The sequence below is a fragment of the Opisthocomus hoazin genome, chromosome Z (genome assembly GCF_030867145.1).
Source record: "Opisthocomus hoazin isolate bOpiHoa1 chromosome Z, bOpiHoa1.hap1, whole genome shotgun sequence".
Lineage (NCBI taxonomy): Eukaryota > Metazoa > Chordata > Aves > Opisthocomiformes > Opisthocomidae > Opisthocomus > Opisthocomus hoazin.
Window position 1 is genome coordinate 84,347,975 of NC_134454.1, and position 18,689 is coordinate 84,366,663.

Sequence of the window (18,689 nt, forward strand, 5' to 3'; positions counted from 1 at the left end):
CCCTGCACAGCGTTTGCTACACGCTGGCACCTGAGAGCTGCCATCTCCACTCGGCCTTCTTTGTAACTGTCAGTAACACAAAGCGAGAGTCATTAATTCCAAAATTACCCGGTGTGTGACTACCCCTGGCAAAACATGAGGTGTACAGTCTCCAAGCCTCGCAGGAGTGGCACCTGCCTTCTGGGGCACAGAGGGGTTTTGGAGATGAGGGATTTGCCCACAGTGTGGAGAATCGCAGCCTCAGGAGACAGTTTGAAATCTCGGTAAACTGCTAGAAAACTGAGCAGGACTCTTGAGACTTCACCCCTTCAAATACACCACCCCACCCCTCCCCGCCCTCAGGCGGGACAGGCAGCCATGTCGCACCCTCCCGTGGCAGCCGCCATCTTGCTGTGCTTCTCCTGGCAGCGGCCATCTTGCGTGCCGTACAGGAGGCGGCAGCCATGATGATGAGGGCGACGCGGGCGCAACCATCTTGGGGCCGCCCACTCGGCCGACCTAGGCCGGCGGCCATCTTGATAAAGGGCCTTTAACAGTGTTAGGCGGTGTCTCCCCCCCACCCTCCTTCCTCCCTTAAGCAAGATGGCGGCGCGGGCGCATGCTCAGAGCGAGCCGGCGGGTCGGCCGGCGCTCATGGTCGCGGGCTGTTGGAGTGGAGGGGTCGGGCAACGCTGAGGCGGCCGGCGGGGAACGGCGGCATCGGCAGCAACCACCATGGGCGAGACCGAGAAGCTTTATTATGTTTATAGCTGCGACCTGGACATCAACGTGCAGCTGAAGATGTGAGTGAGAGGGGGCCGGGGCTTGCTGCGCCGCGGGCGGCTGGGGCCGTGTGGGAAGCGGCCCGGTCCCCTCCGGCTCGGGGGCCCGCTGAGCGGGGCCGCGCTGGGTCCCGAAGCCTGGCTTCCCCGCCGGAGCCCGGTTCCGCGGCGGCGCTGGCTCCGTCTCCCCTCACCAACACCCAGAGCTGGATGCCGCTGCCCGTTTCCCTCGGGGCTGCCGGGCGGAGGCAGCGCGGCCGCGTCCCGGGTCGGCGGGGGCGGGCGAGGGGCCGGGGTTGTCGGCTTCGCTCTGGGCGCGTTACAGCGTTGGCTGGACGGGGCTGTGAGGCAGAGTCCGGCCGTCAGTGCAGCGCTGGTGCCACGGCTCGCCCCTCGGCGTGAGGGGATGGGGATACACTGGCGTCAGAGCCAGGTGCTGCAGCATGTAAATGTGGTCCTAACCGGCTGTATGCAGGCCCTTTGGGTGAAGCTGGTATTACCACAGGCTGGTGTATTTGCTGGGTTATTTTTAAGTTCGGGCTTTTTCTGCGTCACAGCAGTGGGATGTTTACATTTGTGTAGGGGGGACACATGGTTGGCTGTAAAATGTGGTATACCTGATGTTGCTGCATTAAGGTATATTGCACTTCTTTCGAAAACTAAATTGGGAAAGCTTGTAGGGGGGTGGTTTAAACTTCTGACTGGAAGATGGTGTCCGAAGTCAGGTACATGTGTCCTCCCTGCCAATTTATTCTGCCTAACAAAAATGTAACTAGGGTTTTTTTGTGCATCAGACTCTTAAGTCATCCTGGAATGTGCTATGCTAGTTTCTGGGTCATCCGCTCTGAAGCGTTTTTGTGGTACTGATAGATTTTTGTTTGTTTGTTTGGCGGAAGATTAATCTTGCATGCCTCCACATCACCACCACAATTCCTTATTTGTTTTCCCTTGTGCATCAATAGTCACATATATTTAATGTGCATGATTGTTTTCATCGTGGTGTGGCTGAGGGCTGTGAAATTCCGTCGGTTTGCTCTAACACTAGCATTCTGAAACTGTTGCAGAGATTTAATCGAATTGAATTTGAACAGTCTGCTTAGATGAGCTTTGATTTGTTGTTAATTTGAGAGATGACTGGTATCCAAAGCATTTCATACAGCTTAAAAATAAGGCTTTTCTTAGTATATGATGAGGGGTTTTTTTTTCCAGATAGTGTTTGGACCACATGTAATCTGATGTTTGTTTTGTTTTTTTAATATTAGCAGCATATGTCATCTTATTGTTACCCTGCTTAGGGTACCTCATTTGATGCTGTCTGAGAATCTACAGGTTGTACTAGAAGAAGTTATCTCCATTGGAAAGACAAACAAGTCATTCTTCCCTCCCATGCTCTGCCCCCAGCGCTAAATCAGTGTAGTGACAAAGTCTGTAGTTGTTCATCACTTCACATCAGAGTTCCCCGCTGATATTTGGACTTCACTGCTGGATGGTAAAGCAGAGTGAGGGTAGCCTCACTGCTGGGTAATCTAAATATAGGCTGTGGAAGTAGAATAGGACTTTTACTGCGGATAAAATAAATCTTGGTTTATTTATTGTTTTATCTTCCCCTCCCCCCCATCTTTTTTTCTTTTTTCCCTTCCCACATAGAGGAAGTCTGGAAGGGAAGAGAGAACAGAAGAGTTACAAAGCTCTCTTAGAAGATCCAATGCTCAAGTTCTCAGGACTGTATCAAGAAACTTGCTCTGACTTGTATGTAACTTGTCAGGTGTTTGCAGAAGGGAAGCCTCTTGCTCTTCCAGTTAGAACTTCCTACAAAGCTTTTAGCACTAGATGGAAGTAAGTGACTGTGTTTTATTTCTTATTCCTCTGAGTTACCAGGGCATCAAGTTAGATAGATAAATCTATGAGGTTTTTTTGTGTCAGAAAGAGTTGTTTTCTGTTTTCTTCAAATAACTTCTGTTTCTTCAAGTCTGTGTATAGTTTTTAAGTCTTGCTCTGACAAGACAAAATCAACCTTTTTGTGTAGTGGGTAAGTAATAACATTGTTACTTGTGTGTTTGGGCATGGCTAGCTACTTAAGTAACTTCTGGGGCCTAGACTAGCAGGTTTAGGTACTGTTTACTGGACAGACTGATCTTTGGTACTTAGTCACCAAGCTAGAGTATTTTTTCTTTGGTGTCTGGCCTTTTAATCGTGCTCCAGACAAGTAAATGTATGGTTAAAGCCCAGAAGAAAATAGTGCATCTGCCCTTACAAATTCATATTCTAAGGAACATCTGGGTTGTATAAACTAATATAGAGTATCTTGAAGTCTTATGCTTTATGACTAATTAAAAGTGTTTCTCTGCAGCTGGAATGAATGGCTGAAACTGCCTGTGAAGTACCCAGACTTGCCTCGCAATGCACAGGTGGCTCTCACCATCTGGGATGTGTATGGACCTGGTAAAGCAGTTCCTGTGGGAGGAACAACGGTCTCTCTCTTTGGCAAATATGGGTATACTTCTTTTTCTTTGGTACAGTTTTGAAGGTTGCCTGTGAAAAGTAAGGTAGCAGTGGTTACGAGAGGTTGGGTTTTTTAAAATTTTTTTAAACCAGCTTAACAATTTCATGTTTGAAAAATGGCATACATTGGTGACTTCTGCTGCTTCTTCCTGAGTATAACTTCATACATGCTACAGTGTTGTAAAAAAGTCTTCTCCTGGATAACACTGAAATTTAGGCTTACTTTTTTTTTTTTAGATCTGTAAGCTTGGATTTTAAGGTAGCAAATGCTGAAATTGCTTCATATTTATATTGTTGTAATGTATGGATGCCAGTACTGATTACTTAACAAAATTGATTCAATTGGCTTGCAATTGGTCTGTTAATGAAGTATTATTTATAAAGAATGAAGTGTAATTCTGTAAATCGGGAGTTTTTTAAAATTAATAATTGGTGATTCAGTAAGGGATGGGTTTAGTAAATTTGTGGATGCTAACACTAGGCTGGGAAGGATTACAAGTGTGCTGCAAGATGGCAATATGTAAAAGGATCTTCACTAAGTGCAAAAGGGACTGAAAAAAACATTAGGATGCGGTTTAAGGAAAAGTATGAGCTGTTGGTACTCTTTGCAATTGATTGTAGTCAAATACAGAATGGGAGGCAGCTGCCCAAGAAAACACAGGAAAAGATTTGGGTTTTAGAGCGAGTCTTAAGTTTTGCATGATTCGGCATCAGGATGCTCATGTGAAATGTGCAGACAGCATTAAGTATGTGAACAGTCTACAAGTATGTGCATCAGGGACAATGTTGTATCCGTCTACAAGTATGTGCATCAGGGACAATGTTGTATCCGTCTACAAGTATGTGCATCAGGGACAATGTTGTATCCTCCTTCTCTGTACTTGTCCACTCAGTTGGGATATGCTCAGTTCTATATAACTGACTTCAAGCAAGTTGCTGACTACTGGGAATCTAAGGAAGTCCATATCACTGATTGTCTAGCACATAGGTTTGATGGAAGAGGAGTTAAGACTAGTGAGGCTGAAGAAAGCACTATAGGAACTCTTTTCTAGTATATAGGTAGTGTTGGTAAATAAAGAGGGATAGCCTTTTTTTTTTCTTGTCAGTGGATAAGAAGTAATAAGGCTAAACTGAGTGCAGGAAAAGTTTAGGTTAGCATTAGGAAAGGTGTTCTAGTGATACTTGAAGGCAGAAAATAACTGTAGAGAGAGATTGTATCTCTGTCATTAAAGATACTAGTTTAACAAAAAGATTGACATTGTCTTAGGGCAGAGAATTGAAATGGGTCAATTGGACTGTGCCCCAAAGACTGCTGGTAGTTTTTAAAGCATTAGAGCATAGTTGCTGGAAAAAGATACGTTTTGTAAATGAAGTGTACTTTTTTTTCAGCATGTAGGGCCTGGGGGAAGGAGGTGCATGGAAAGCAACAAATAGTTTTGGAATCTTGTATTTGCTTGTAAACAGAAACCCTTGTAGTGGTATTCCACAAAGTGATGGGTAAATTCAAGGTCAGATGATCCTTTTAGTTGGTATTTGTATTTTTTAATGGTTGAATTTTAAAAGTGTTTCTTCCAGTTGTGTTTACCTAAAGTTGTCAGAGTTAAGTGATCACCTCTTACTGCAAAAATAATGCACTAGGTTTCTTGGGGCATCTTTTATGGGTGGATCAGTACAAATACACAGGGAAGCAGGGTTTTGCAGAGAAGAGGTGTGTTCAGTTACCCTGAAAAGTTCTGTTCACTGTGCAGTTTCACTTACCAATTCAATTTTAAGCATAGGTGGAGATAAGTTGTGTTGAGGGTTGTGGGTTTTTGTGTAGGTTTTTTTTTATTTGGCAAGTCAGAAGGCTGCTTTTTATCAGTTGGCCTTCAAATGAAAGTTAAATAGTTTTTTAGTTGAATTTTTTTGGACTGGCAAACCTGAAGTCAGTATTATAATTTGCAAGTCAAGAGGAATACTTTCTACTTAATTACAAATAATAAAACTATGAAGGTCAAGCTCTGTCCTCCGTTTGCATTTGTACCACCCTGATGACTTTGGGAATTACCCATTTTTCTTCCTCTTGCCAAATAAATTCTCAGGCTTACTCATTTTCTTCTAATCTCTGTGTGCCAACAGAAATGAAGGCTGTAGAGGGCACAAGGTGCAAGGCACTTTCTGCAGTTGAGTTAAATTATATATGGCAGTGCATGTTTGTAGGTTTGGCAAAGGAAGTTACTTCATTTTCTTGCAGCTGCTGCTGTACTTTGATTCCTGCCAGCTGTGTTATTTTGAATTTACTGAAGCAATTCTGCATTTTTCCCTGCAGTATGTTTCGTCAGGGAATGCATGATTTGAAAGTCTGGCCCAATGTAGAAGCTGATGGCTCGGAGCCCACCAAAACTCCTGGGAGAACAAGCAGCACAGTCTCTGAAGATCAAATGAGCCGCTTGGCAAAGGTAATGGAATAGCAAGTAACCTCTAAGATGTATGTGAAAAACTTAAACTTTCACTGGAGTGAAATGAAGACAGGCTTCTTATGTTGTTCTCCTGTGTGAAAACCTCTTCCTTTGCTTGTTTATATATATCGCATGATTTTGACAAATGAGTAAACTAGATGATGCTCATTTGCTTCTGAACTATTTTTTTAAAGGGGGCATATAAATACCTTTTAATAAACATAGCATTTTGTTGTAAAGACTTGCTGTACTAATTCTTTGTAAAGAATGAGAATGTGAACATGTCTTGAGGATGCTTGAGCCAAAATTCCCCCAGGTTCAGTAAGAGCAGCTCCTAACAGTAACTTGTGAGGACAAGCTAGTTTCTTTCAGTAGCCATCATTTAGATTTAAGACTGTCTGGTTTAGTTTTCAGATGTGCATGACATACCTCTACAATAGAAATAATTTGAGTAGAACTGCAAAAATTAACCAAAGTTTCATTCATTTAAGCTCAAGAATATTGAGTTTAGTATTGATTAGTATTTTCTTCTCCTAGCTTGATGGCAGAGTGTATTTTTTCTCATCAAAACTACTTCGGTAGTTTATCAGTAAATGTTAGTGCTTCAGCTGTTTTACTAGCTGATCTCTCTCGTTATTCAGGTGAGCTTGCCTCAGGCTTGCCAAATAACTGAACCCAGTTAATGTACGTTCTTGTTAATCTTGATCTTCTAGTTTTCATCCTCACCTTTCTGCAGCTCCCAGTGAAAGATAGGTCTGGTGCCATGAATAAGTCAATTTTTGCATCTAGAGATTTATCACAGTATAAACTAATTTTCACTTAGGGTATCTCTTTTATTAGTCTAGTTCACCTTGAATTTATAATGGAAAACTCCTTAAAGCTTTCTGCAGTGGTGGTATCCCATTTGTTGATTATAGTAGAATAAGACACCTCTAGCCTTAGGAAGCTCTGTAGATACAAATTAAATACCAGGGCTTGTTTATAGCCAAAGGGTTTACGTGATGCAGTCAGTGGGTCTCTGAGGAAGGGTTTTAGAGTGTAGGCCTTCCTTTTCGTGTTAGTTTTGTTAGGCAACCATGACTATACCCAACCAATGTTTTTTCTCCTTTTCCTTTCACTCCCTTATGCTGCCTAGCTCAAGAAATCCAGATAGTGTAGAGTATTTCAGTCTTAAAATACCTGGATCTGTTCTACCCTGTTCTTTTGGCATATGGGAGATGAAGGCTCAAAGCCTCTGAGGAAGGGGAGGGAATTCTCCTTTCACATCCCAATTGAGAGTTGTAGTTAATGGCTCGTAAAAAGCTGGTAACATCACTGCCACCATTTTTATCATCTGAAAGCTGTTTTGGGAGGTAAGAATTTCTGAAAGATAGGAGTGTTTTGACTTGTGTTTTGTTGTGTTCATTTACAAAAACATTTTACTGTCAGATGCTAGCAAAGTGAATGAGGTTTCTGGGTAGTGTGTCTATGAGAGCTTTCATCTGCACAGCTGTTTACACAGCAGATGAGGTTCTTGTGGTGTATCATTCCTAAACAGCCGTTGTTTGAGCACAATCAACTTCAGTTTTTCTATGACTTACACGTTGCTGAAGACCTCCTGATTTTACTGTATGTGAAGGTATACTTGAATATAGGTAAGAGGAGTAGGAGTTATTAAATACACGATGAGTTTGTGGTGGTTTTGTTCTTGGTTTGGTTTGTTTTTTTCTGTTTAATGGATGAACAGCGTTTAGAAGTGTCATGCTGTCGATTGATATCTGATACCAGAGGTCAAATTAGAGTCCTCCACATAAAAAGTAACTTTTGAGAAGAGCTTGCTGAAGGACCACTGCTCTGTCTAAAAGATGACTTCTTGTTTTCTTGACACCCTTCTGCGTTTGTGTGTGTTATTTATTATTATAGGGAATTTGTATGAAGTCAATGACTGGCTGTGGGAGGAGTTACATCCTTTTACCTTGATACTGTGGCAAGCCTCTCATTTCATGTTGAGGTGCCATATGGTTGTGCGCTTACAGAACGCATGAATGTTGCTTGTAAAATTGCTACTGATGAAAAAGCCATGGCTTTGCATCCTGGGGGTCACTGTGAATGCAGATTTTTCCTGTACTAAGCAATATTAATGGGAAGAGTGTGGAATACATTAGCAACTTAAATGTTAATGACATCAAGATGTTTCTCCTGTGAGTGGTGTGTTAATTTATTCCATTTAAACAAAAAGTATGTTTAAGTTCTTTGATCCATTCATTTCCCTCACACCTTCTACTGACTGAATAACATTAGACAATAACAGTGGGGAGATAGTAACCGAAGGGATGCCTCTAACTTAGTAGCAGATGATGAATGCTTTTCTCCTTGAAGGGAATGCACTAGCCTCTCTCTTATTTTAAGCTTTAAGTATTAATCCAAGAGAATGGTTCTCCGTGTGTATATATATGCCGACAGATCTACTGGGTCTTGTATGCAGGCCTAACTAGCTGCTGTATTACAACTTTTTTCCTCTCTTTAAGGGAGGTTTGCAGGTTTAAGAGATTAATAACTTTCCTCTAAAACATACCGAATTACTTTTTTTCTTTATTCTCTAGTGCAATAAAGATAATGAACAAAGAATTTGTGACCAGGGTATCCAAATAATATTGTTTTGCCAAGGCTTTAATAAGTGCTATCGTAAATCTATGTATCAATGCTGGATGTGAATATGTGGTATTCTGAAAATTGTGATGCATTGGTTTAAGGTAATGGAAATAAATGGGCTACCTTGAGTAAGAAAAAAATACTTTTGTTAAATAAAAAAGTAGGGAGTAATTTAGAAGTGGCTAAAATGGTGGACCTGTAAGGGTAAGAAATTTCATTCTTGCTGAAGATGAGAAGAGCTTTTCTGTGAACTCGGTAGGACATTTATGAATGCATGAAGTGATGATGTCCAGTCTGCCTGCAACAGTATTTTGTATTGTAACTGGTCTGCATGCTGATGGTTTTCTACCTTTGGAATATATTATGATGTCATGTATGAGGCAAAGGCAAAGTCTTGTATTATTTTTTTACTATTGTCCTGACACATTTTGTGTTTGTAATATTGTGGAGAGAGAATTTGATGATCTGGCTGCAGAATATAACATTAGATAGCAAAAAATTATTACTGTATTGTGCTCATGTTTACAATCCTCCTGATAAGTTGAAAGAATCTGAAGACTGGGTTTCTGTGCTTTGATTACATCCAGCATGCTGAAATGATATTAAGGATTATACTTTGCCCCGCTTGCCCTTCCTTTTGTACTGTTAAATTTCTGAAGTTTATAGATGCTAAAAAAAAGCCCCTACTATATACTGAACAGAGTTAATTAATTCTTAGAAGTTGCAGTGGTCTTCTGAAGTTTTCAATGAAATCTTACTACTTCTGTCAAGCTATACCGTGGTCTAGAGCTTGAAGAAAAGTTAGGTGAATCAGCTACTTTAAGCAAAAAATCTTGTAGTCTTTATGGGGTTATGTTTTTGTGTTTCATGGAACGAGTTCAGAACAGAACAGCAGATGCTTATGGCTAATTTACTACTTAGCGCTTCTTGAAATGGCCAGTTCCTAGCAAATCTGGAAATAAGTGTTTGGTTTTTTTTTAAAAAAAAAAAAAAGGAGGGGAGGCAGGATATTTCTCCTAACTAAATAGCTTTTTGACTGCTCTTTAAATTGTGACTGCTTTTGATTAGTCCTTTACTTTGATAGAGCCAATAACTGTAGCTGAGGATTAATATTCAGTAGAAAATTTTAAACCTCATCTCTAGTAGGCTTAGTAGGGATCAAGAATCAGAAAAGCTGAGTTAGGTAATGTATTTGTGAAATGAGCAAGTATTGGCATTTAGAGCTAAAGGTCATGCTTGCTTTCATAAGCAATCTGCCTTAAACTTTAATTCAGATTGAGAGGATGCAGAGGCCATGGTGTGGGCTGTAGTGTATTCCAGCTCTTTCTGATGTAAACTGTTTCCAAGAAAATGAATTAATTGGGAGTTTTGTTTCCTGCTTAGAGGTAGGAATCAGTATCAGAGTACTGTTAGATAATAACACCAAATCAAACTATGGGGAGGTGGAGAAGAGGAAAAGTAAAACCAGTGAACTAGTCTTAAAGATCAAGAAGTCACCTTGTGGAAAGTGACCAAGCAAGATAGTCTGTTGTTGTTGGATAAGAAGGGGCAGCAGATCAAGGTGTTGAAAGACAAAGATAAATGCTGGCTAGCTGATCTTTGGCAGATCAGTTCCACTGATACAAGAACACCTACAGGGAGGCTGCAGAGCACTGAAATGTCATTTCACTGGTGCTTTTAATAGCTATTTACAGTCTTTTGGAGACTAGCCAATTATTTGTTGTGTCAGCTTTGTTTCTAAGATAATAAAAAGCTATTTGATTCTGTGTGATTTCTGAGGCTTGGCCGCTGGTGAGTTTGTCACTTAAGTGATTTCCAGAAAAGTCGGGATCTGTACCTGGGCATGAAGTTGATGCGATTTTCTGAGTGCATCATGGTCTGGTTTGTGTTTAGACCAGGTCATCCTTGGTGTGTAATAATACTTGTGCCTGTACTGCTAAGACATCTGTTTACTGGGGATTTGAGTGACAATAATGAAACAGTACTATTGGCACAAACTCCTAACCTTTTTTTTTTCTTCACAGGGATTTTTTTTTTTTTGTATCTGTAGTGGTGAGCTATCTGACAAACTGTGCAACCTCAACAGCTCCTGATATATAACAAGTCTGAAGTCTTCTGTCTTTTTTTGTAGTAACCTCACCTCCAGTTCTGTATGGAAGAAGTAGGCTGTTGTGTTCTCCCGCATGCAATACCTTTCATTCATATGTTCTCCTAGCTCTCTTTGTATATTGCCTGTCCCCCAGCTGTCCTGCGCAAGAAGTGGCAGTCAGTGTGACCCTATGGCCTGTTCAAATTTAAATGCTCGTGGGTAGACAGGTTAACTACAGAACAAAGCTGATGAGTATTGGTTGTAACCATTCTCTTAATAGGAGTAATTTTGAGGATCTCTTCACTAGCCCTTTTCTAGACAGATACTGATTTCTTAGGAACGTGAAAGAACTTGATGTCTTCTAGACCCTTTGCATCTCCTTTTGCATACTGCAAGAATTACAAATTTATTTTTTTTGAGGAACACTGTGATTTCTTCGGAGCTTGCAGCATGATTCTTGTTCATGTTTGCGTGGTCTCCTGCTGAATTTTTCATAAACTGTTGTGTGTCAGTGCATCTGAAACTACAGGTAGTATGGCTCATATCTTGCTTATCTTCTATTCCACTCTTCTACTATTAGGTAGTCCTTTGAACAACTGAACTTCCTTGCTATTGCTACAGCCATATGTAGTTGTAAGAGTAAAACTTGAACTACTTCTCAGATCACTATAAAGACAGGGAGAACAACCTTTCTATGGCTTGCTGTAGTGACCTTTTGCAGTGTGTAAGTCCCAGTCTGAAAACTTGTTGAAGTAAGGCTAACAAGGGCAGAATTATTCAGTTTGGATAGTATTTGAAATACCTTCTTTTTGTTTAAGTTTTACTATAGGAAACTTGGTAACACAAAAGATAAAATATCTTTGTTATGTGACTTGGCTTAAAAAATAGGTTCTTGCTTTTAGTGTGTTAAAAATGCAAAGGTGATGCGTTTTTAGTCTTTGCTGTGATTGTTTTTTTTTTTTGATATTAGAATTATTTTTGTGGCATGGCGTAGCTGTTAACGGATCTACTGTGTGTCTACTGTATAAGCATTTTTACCAGTGATTTTTTTCCTGTGATTTCATGTTAGTGTCTCTGTTAAATTATAACTTAGATATTCTTTTTATTGCTCTGAGCAATTTCAATGTTATCATTGCATTTTTTCATGCAGCTCACAAAGTCTCATCGTCAGGGTCACATGGTGAAAGTGGACTGGCTGGACAGACTGACGTTTAGAGAAATAGAGATGATCAATGAGGTAGGTCGTCATACATGAGACTTGTAATTTTTTTTGATCATGCTAATATGGAACCTTTGCTTACTTAAGAGACTAACTCTAAGCACTTGTCCTATTTTTCTTCAACTGCCAGTTTATATGATGAAAGGAAAAATAATTCTTTTAAGCTTCCAAAGTTGATTTTACTTCGGTAATAATGACAAGCAGAGAATCATGGAATGGTTTGGGTTGGAAGGGACCTTAAAGGCCATGTAGTCTACCCCCCCTGCAATGAGCAAGAACATCTTCAGCCAGATCAGGCTGCTCAGAGTCCCATCCAACCTAGTGTTGAATGTTTCCAGGGGTGGGACATCTACACCTCTCTGAGCAACCTGTGCCAGTGTTTCATCACCCTCATCGTAAAAAAAATTCTTCCTTATATCCAAACTGAATCTCCTCTCTTGCAGTCTAAAGCCATGACCCCTTCTCCTGTTGCAACAGGCCCTGCTAAAAAGCCTGTCTGTCTTCTAAGCCCCTTTTAAGTACTCAGCGGCCCCAGTAAGATCTCCTCGGAGCCTTCCCTTCTCCAGGCTGAATAGCCCCAGCTCTCTCAGCATTTTCTTACAGCAGAGGTGTTCCATCCCACTGATCAGTTTTGTGGGGCAGAATCACCCCCTCAACCTGCTGGCCTTACTTCTTTTAATGCAGCAAAGAATGTGGTTGACTTTCTGGACTGCAAGCACACATTGTCAGCTCATGTCCAGTTCTTCATCTACCAGGATAGACAGCAGTCTTACAAGGTTTCATCCTGAAGGAATTTGATCATGGAAAACAAAGTTTATTAAGAATTTGAAGTAGCTTGGAGCAAACGCTGTTAGGTATGACTAACTTAACTTTAGTATTTAGATTATGATGGGAAACTTTTTGGACATATACTCTGTTCCTTCGTTTTAGAGCTGATCAGCTTTGTTGGTTTTGATTTTGGGTGCTGAGGAAAAACTCTTGTAAGATTTGAAAGGATATTTAAAGAAAAAAAAAATGCTTGAATGAGGTGTTAATGCTTACTAAGCAAAATCACCTCCAGACTGTTAACTGATTATACTTACCTTGCACAACAGAACTCTGTTTTCTGCTTTGTGCTCTGAGATTTTTGTTGTCTTATGTATAATTATGTACCTCTGGGAATCAAATTATTTTTGAACTTAAATTTTGTGTTTTTATAAACCCATATATATATTTTTCAAAATTCAGCCTATCCTTCATTTTGTTGTTTTGTGTGTGGCTTTTCTTTCTCTTTCTGTAAAAATACAGGAAACTAAAAATTCCTGATTTATGGAGCTGTGCCTGAAAAGCAGAACCACTTTACCTGTACTGGAAAGTCAGTCCATTATTAGTGCATGATATGAACTTGAGTTGCTCATTAATAAAGGGGATGCTAATGTGTTTTTATTAAATGTATGTTCCTGGTGGTGGTTATGTATAACTTCTTTCTTGTTTCCCACCTGGATTTTAAAATTCAAAGCACTTTTCTAGGTAAAGTGTTTCAAAAATGCATGTGTGAGCAAATCTTCCTCTGACAGTCAACAGGCTACAAATCCAATCTTGTAGTCCAAGTGTAATTTGTCTTTTTCATTGTGTTACTAAAGTGATTTTTTTGTCTGATTTTTTTTTTTCAAATCATTATACACAATTATGCATGTCAGTCAACAAAAAACAAACCAATAAAACCCCAAAACACAAAACCCCAGCTGTGTCATCTGGTTATCCTTCATTGTCTTTTTTCAGACCTCTAGCCCACAGTCACAAGCTTGATGAAAACAATTCAATTTTATCTGTTACATGTGGATGTTTATCATGAAGTGGGAACGTGAGGAAGTAAGAATGTCAGAAAGAAGGTGGTATGGTCTGAAGTAGTGCTATGAAATGATTAATTGAATAATTGCTATAACAACTGATAATCTAATTACGCAGTTACAGCACAAAGGAAGTAGGGTAATTGCTGTACTGAGAATGCTGAAGAATGATGCACTTCAGTGTCAGATAAACATCTGTGGTGGTTCTCTTCTCAGAGGGAAAAACGAAGTTCTAATTTTATGTACCTGATGATTGAATTCCGTTGCGTCAAGTGTGATGATAAAGAATATGGAATAGTTTACTACGAAAAGGTATGTGCCTTGCAGGCTTTATGGTTTTCTTTGAAAAGCAACATATGCACTTAAAATGAATGGAGCTTTCTGTGGAGGTGAAATATTCTGCTGCAGGATAGCAGCAGACAGCTGTCAGTGGCAACTGTTTATGTACATACAAATCAAGTAGTATAGATTCAACAAGATTGCAGAAGTCAATCATTCATGTAATACAGTTCAAGATTACAGAATTTAACAAATGTGAGTGATTAAAAACTTTTTGATTTATGGTTCCTTCAGTCATCCAGCAGTACTTTCAGAGTAGCTGTATGTGAAATTATGTCTTACATCAAGAAGATATGTACCTGTATTGATTGGTAACTTTATAAAAGGTAAGTTATTAAAACTTTGCACAGAAGCTCGTTTTCTCTAAAATGAACAAATACAAAACTTTAGTCTTTTATGCTGAAAATGCTTTGAAAGTCAATTAAGTAAAAGACTTCTAGTTTGGAATGTCTTGCATCTTCTCTTCCTGTTTACAAAACAGATCTCCAAAGCAGTATTTTTGAGTTCAAATTAAACGGATTGAAGGGTTAACAGTGAGCTAAACAGACATCAGTGTGGCATTGGAAGGCATTATCAGTACTTTTATGGACCTGTGTATTGCGGAAAGACCCACTGAAATAAAAAAAGCGGTACATCTGTAATCTGGTTTTGAAAAATTCCTCAGTAACTGCCTCTTAAAATTTTCATCATGCTTAGATTCATAAGAATTCAGGAAGTTACTGAATAGTGAGCTTTACAGGAAAGATAAAGAAGGTAGAAAGAGAGACTGGAGTCCTGTTGAGATCAGAAGCACTAACTCTGAGTAGTGTCTGTTTTGAGAATTTAAGAAAAAAATCTATAATTCAGTACACAAAATGTTAATACAGTGGAAAAAGTATTTCTATGTATATGACAACGTTACCAGTTGATCTGGACAGAAGAACTGTGATCTAACTTAAGATTGTTGAAGAAGGCCATGAAAAAATGCAGTAGTAAATTGCAAAAAGCAGGATTCCTGCAAAAAAAAAAAATTCTGAGAAGGCACAGATTAGAATCTGCCCCAACTGTATGATCTGTTGCAAGTTAAAGCATGTGAATGTTTGAAAAAAGAACTATGTAAATGCTGTTAATCTAGCCCGTTGAATTAAGGTGTTATTTAATATTTGAAACTACTAAGAACAGTTGTCTTAAGACTTACGGTTGGACTTGATGATCTTAGAGGTCTTTTCCAACCTTAAAGATTCTATGATTGGGGATTCTATGACTGACTTTAACAGATGCCACTATAGAAGAAGCTCTTAAGGTTGTTTTTCCAATTACTGTAGTTGTAACAAAAACAAGTGGCTGCTTAAGAAATTTTCTAAGCCATTGTAAGAGCTGTGTCTCGCAGACATGATATAAAAAAATGTACATTGATGTCCGTGCTCTATCCACATACCCCATTTATAATGCTTCTGGAGCAAACAGTCGTTCCACTTGGCACTTGGTGTCTCCTCCCACAGTCTGGGGTAAATATGTGGGGTGTGTTTTTTTGGGAGCGAGTTTCATGGGGTTTTTTTGGTGTGTTTTTTTGGCTTGTTTGGTTTTTTTGTTTGTTTGACTGCTTGTTTTTTGGGGTTTTTTTTTGAGAATGTTTTTTGTTTGGTTCCCTTTTGTAGGTTTTTTGGGGTGTTGTGGTTTTTCTGTGGTGGGGTGGTTTTTTTGTTTGGGTTTTTTTTAGTGTTTTGGTGAATTTTGTGAAGTTTGGTGAAACTGTGCCTTAGGCAGATGTCTAGGTTAGCTCTTTAGCATTTTTTTGTGGACTGTAGTTGACAGTGGGACCTCTCCCGTCCTTTCCAGTTCCTTTTGTCTTTAGAATAGCTTCTTTCATAGTGCTTCTGTACACTTCTAGAACCAGCTGTTGTACAGGACCTCGCTATTACAGAACTCCCTTGTTACAATCAGAATGAAACCTACTATGTGTCAGATTCCTCCATGAAACAAAATTATTTACTTCTGTGGAAATCAAGGAAATATTCCTTTGGAGAGCATAAAGCAGTATGATGAAAATATTGAAACATTTTATTAACCATTAGCTTTTTATATTAGAATGTGTGGTACTTTTCACAGCTGCGAAGTGATGAGCATGACCGCTGTGCGGCTTTGTCCTCTTGGCTCCGATTTTTATAGTTGAATGTGACATTGCTAAAAATTATTTCTCTCCCTCACCACCAGAAACCTACCGTTTCAGATTAATTATTCATGATACACACACACAAATTTTTCATCATTGTTACGGTTTTACAGATGTGTAAGGTGTGGGAAAGAAGACTTGGAATTTGAGCAAGCATCTGTTTCTTTTAACAGGTTTCTGAAGCGTGTTAACGGTGCATGGAACAAAATAACTAGGAGCTGGCTGCTCTTGTGGAAATAAAGTAATTGAATGAGTAATAAGACATATTAAAGCTATAACTAACTATAGTTTGAGGGATTTGTTGTTATGAAGTAGCTTTTCAACAAATTCTTGACCCTTTTCTGGTAGCAGTAGGAAACAGTACACAAATTAGTGGCTGTCTTCTAAGTTTTGTCATGCTTTCAGTTACAGTGTACAGTACACATACCCAGCATCTGCAATCCAGTATACTGAGTCTAATGAAAGTAGGTTCTGTTGTCGCCTGCCTGTGACAGATAGTCAAAGTGGAGATTACTTGTCACAGTTTTGTTGATAAATTTGTTGTCAAGTGTTTATGAAGAGCTAGCCTGTTAAACAGTGGCTGATAGAATTTGAGATTCTTGGACTTAGCATTCAATTACAATGAAGTGAAGCAGCAGCGGCGCTTTCCTAGAATTTGAGATTCTTTGGTTTAATATTCAATTACCATGAAGTGAAGTTGCAGTGGCTCTTTCCATGTCCTCTGTTAACTTAATTTTAATACAACATTGAAGATATGAAGGATAGCAGTCTGCTAGTAACAAGAATGTTACTTCTGATTTTTCATTTAGCCAAAAATTCGGTGTCACTTTCCAAGTGCAAATAGCACCAGCATTTATTGTGAATGTTTTTTTGTGCAGGTTTCAAATGAAACCTTTGTTTGAATTAATAAATTGATGGCACTGCTGTATCCACTTGATAAAAAAATCAAGTCTGCTTATCGGGACCTTTTTCATGACTTGAAAGAAACAAAAAGTAGTGTCTACAGTGTTGGGTGTCCATATAATTTTTGTGTGGGAGAAGTTGGATCCTATTGATGTTACCTGAATTGATGTTTTGACTAAAGAATAAGATAATTAGAACCTCCTGATTTACTGACATTGTGAAACTGGTTTTTGGAAAAACACTGAAGAACCTTGCTGGTTCAGAAAGTTCTGCGTATTTCGTTTACTTTCTTAAATGGACTCTAATATTTATATGAAGTCAAACACACTGACCTTAATGTAGTGAAACACCTCTAAAGCTCTGACATAGTAGTTTAAAGCAAATGAATGATGTTCAGTATCAATGTTGCTTTCAGTTTCTAGTGGCAAAATAGCAGCTTATCTCAGGTTCTGGCTGTACTAGCAAGCAATAGAGCCAAGGGGATGAAATTTACAGACTGAAGAGATTGCACCGTGTTCTTGTACATGGGACTAGCTTTAATTGGGTCCCATGGACTGAATGGCAGTTGGAGGATATTAAGTACTTCCAAAACTTCCATGCAATGAACCGAGCTTGCTGCATGGGGATGATCAGGGAAATGCTTCAAAAGCAAGCAGCTGGCCAAATTCAAATGCGAGTTTAGAGCAGACCCTCAGGCATTGTGTGGCTTAGAAAGTTTGTATGGTCAGGGTTACAGTGATCTGTGTGATGCTTTCCAAATAAGAGAGACTTAGCATGCAGCTCTAATCTAATTGGAAGGCAATGTTAAACTTAACTGATGTCCTTCACGGGCAGACAAATGGCATTGTGCATTCTTGAGGATTTCACAAAATAATTTGTTCTGAAAATGTTAATTCTTGACAGAGTAACTTGTCCCACAGTTGCTTTGGCGAAATTTGGTTTTGTAGGAAGTTTTGGCTGACGCTCAAGGCCTTGTTATAAAATGCAACGGGGACAACATTTTCTTAGTACTTGAGCTGAATAACTAGAGCTTTTCAGCTTGACTCTTCAGCATAATCTGGCTCTATTTGAGGAGTTTAAAGAACAATCATTCAAATATTTCTTTGAAAAGGTTAAAAAACCCACATAAGCAGTAGTTTAGAAATGATTATCATGAGTCTTGGAGAAAATACCCAACTTCGTTTTAGAGAGTGTTATAAACATTTTGACATTAGTCACTAGAGAGCTTTGTGTGTTATTTTATTTTTTTCAAATAAGTGAATTTTAGGCAATTGTGTTTTCATCATTCTCATCCTAGTAAGTTCAGAGTTGGTAATAGCAGTCATAGGCTTTTGATTGCGGGGTAGGTGCTCCATTTTTACCAGCCTAAAAGCTTTGTCACACTCTTTCCTGACAGCTATTTTGTCTGAATGTTTTCAGAGAGAAAGATGTAGTAGTATGGGTGTTATTACTATTTATCCCTAGAGAATCCACGTGGGATACGATGTTATAAATGCCTTGGTAGGAGTTTGAACATTTATTAGTTGCTAGTGAATCCACTCCTGTGTCAAGTTTTTTCCTATAGTGCTTTTATGTGAAGGGTCTAAACGAAGTGAAGACTTGTTTGTCAATGGGTCATTGATAATCCTTTGTTTTCATAAAGGTCAAGCCAAACTGCAGCCTTATTGGGGTTTTGACTATGAAGGTAACAGATTAGTAGATAGAAATCAGTCTGTCATCTCTTGTCATCAGATGTGTTTATTCTCAGAAGGATTTCCCCTTCCAACATCACTGTTTTTTGTGTAGTTTGACTTCATAAAAGGAGTATAACTTGATCTGAAAGATCT

At 39.2% G+C, this 18,689-nt stretch overlaps 1 protein-coding gene across 3 annotated transcripts in view; it reads left to right on the forward strand.

Annotated features, from left to right (window-relative positions):
* Window positions 1-577: 577 nt before the first annotated feature.
* The window catches only part of PIK3C3 (phosphatidylinositol 3-kinase catalytic subunit type 3), an 84,313-nt gene continuing 66,201 nt past the window's right edge, over window positions 578-18,689 (forward strand). For all 3 annotated transcript variants that reach the window (XM_075411318.1, XM_075411320.1, XM_075411319.1), the window contains exons 1-6: window positions 578-782; window positions 2,409-2,597; window positions 3,112-3,255; window positions 5,572-5,701; window positions 11,572-11,658; window positions 13,686-13,781. In XM_075411318.1, the coding sequence (XP_075267433.1) occupies window positions 715-782; window positions 2,409-2,597; window positions 3,112-3,255; window positions 5,572-5,701; window positions 11,572-11,658; window positions 13,686-13,781 (714 nt within the window). In that variant the 5' untranslated portion in view covers window positions 578-714. The remainder of the gene's footprint in view (window positions 783-2,408; window positions 2,598-3,111; window positions 3,256-5,571; window positions 5,702-11,571; window positions 11,659-13,685; window positions 13,782-18,689) is intronic.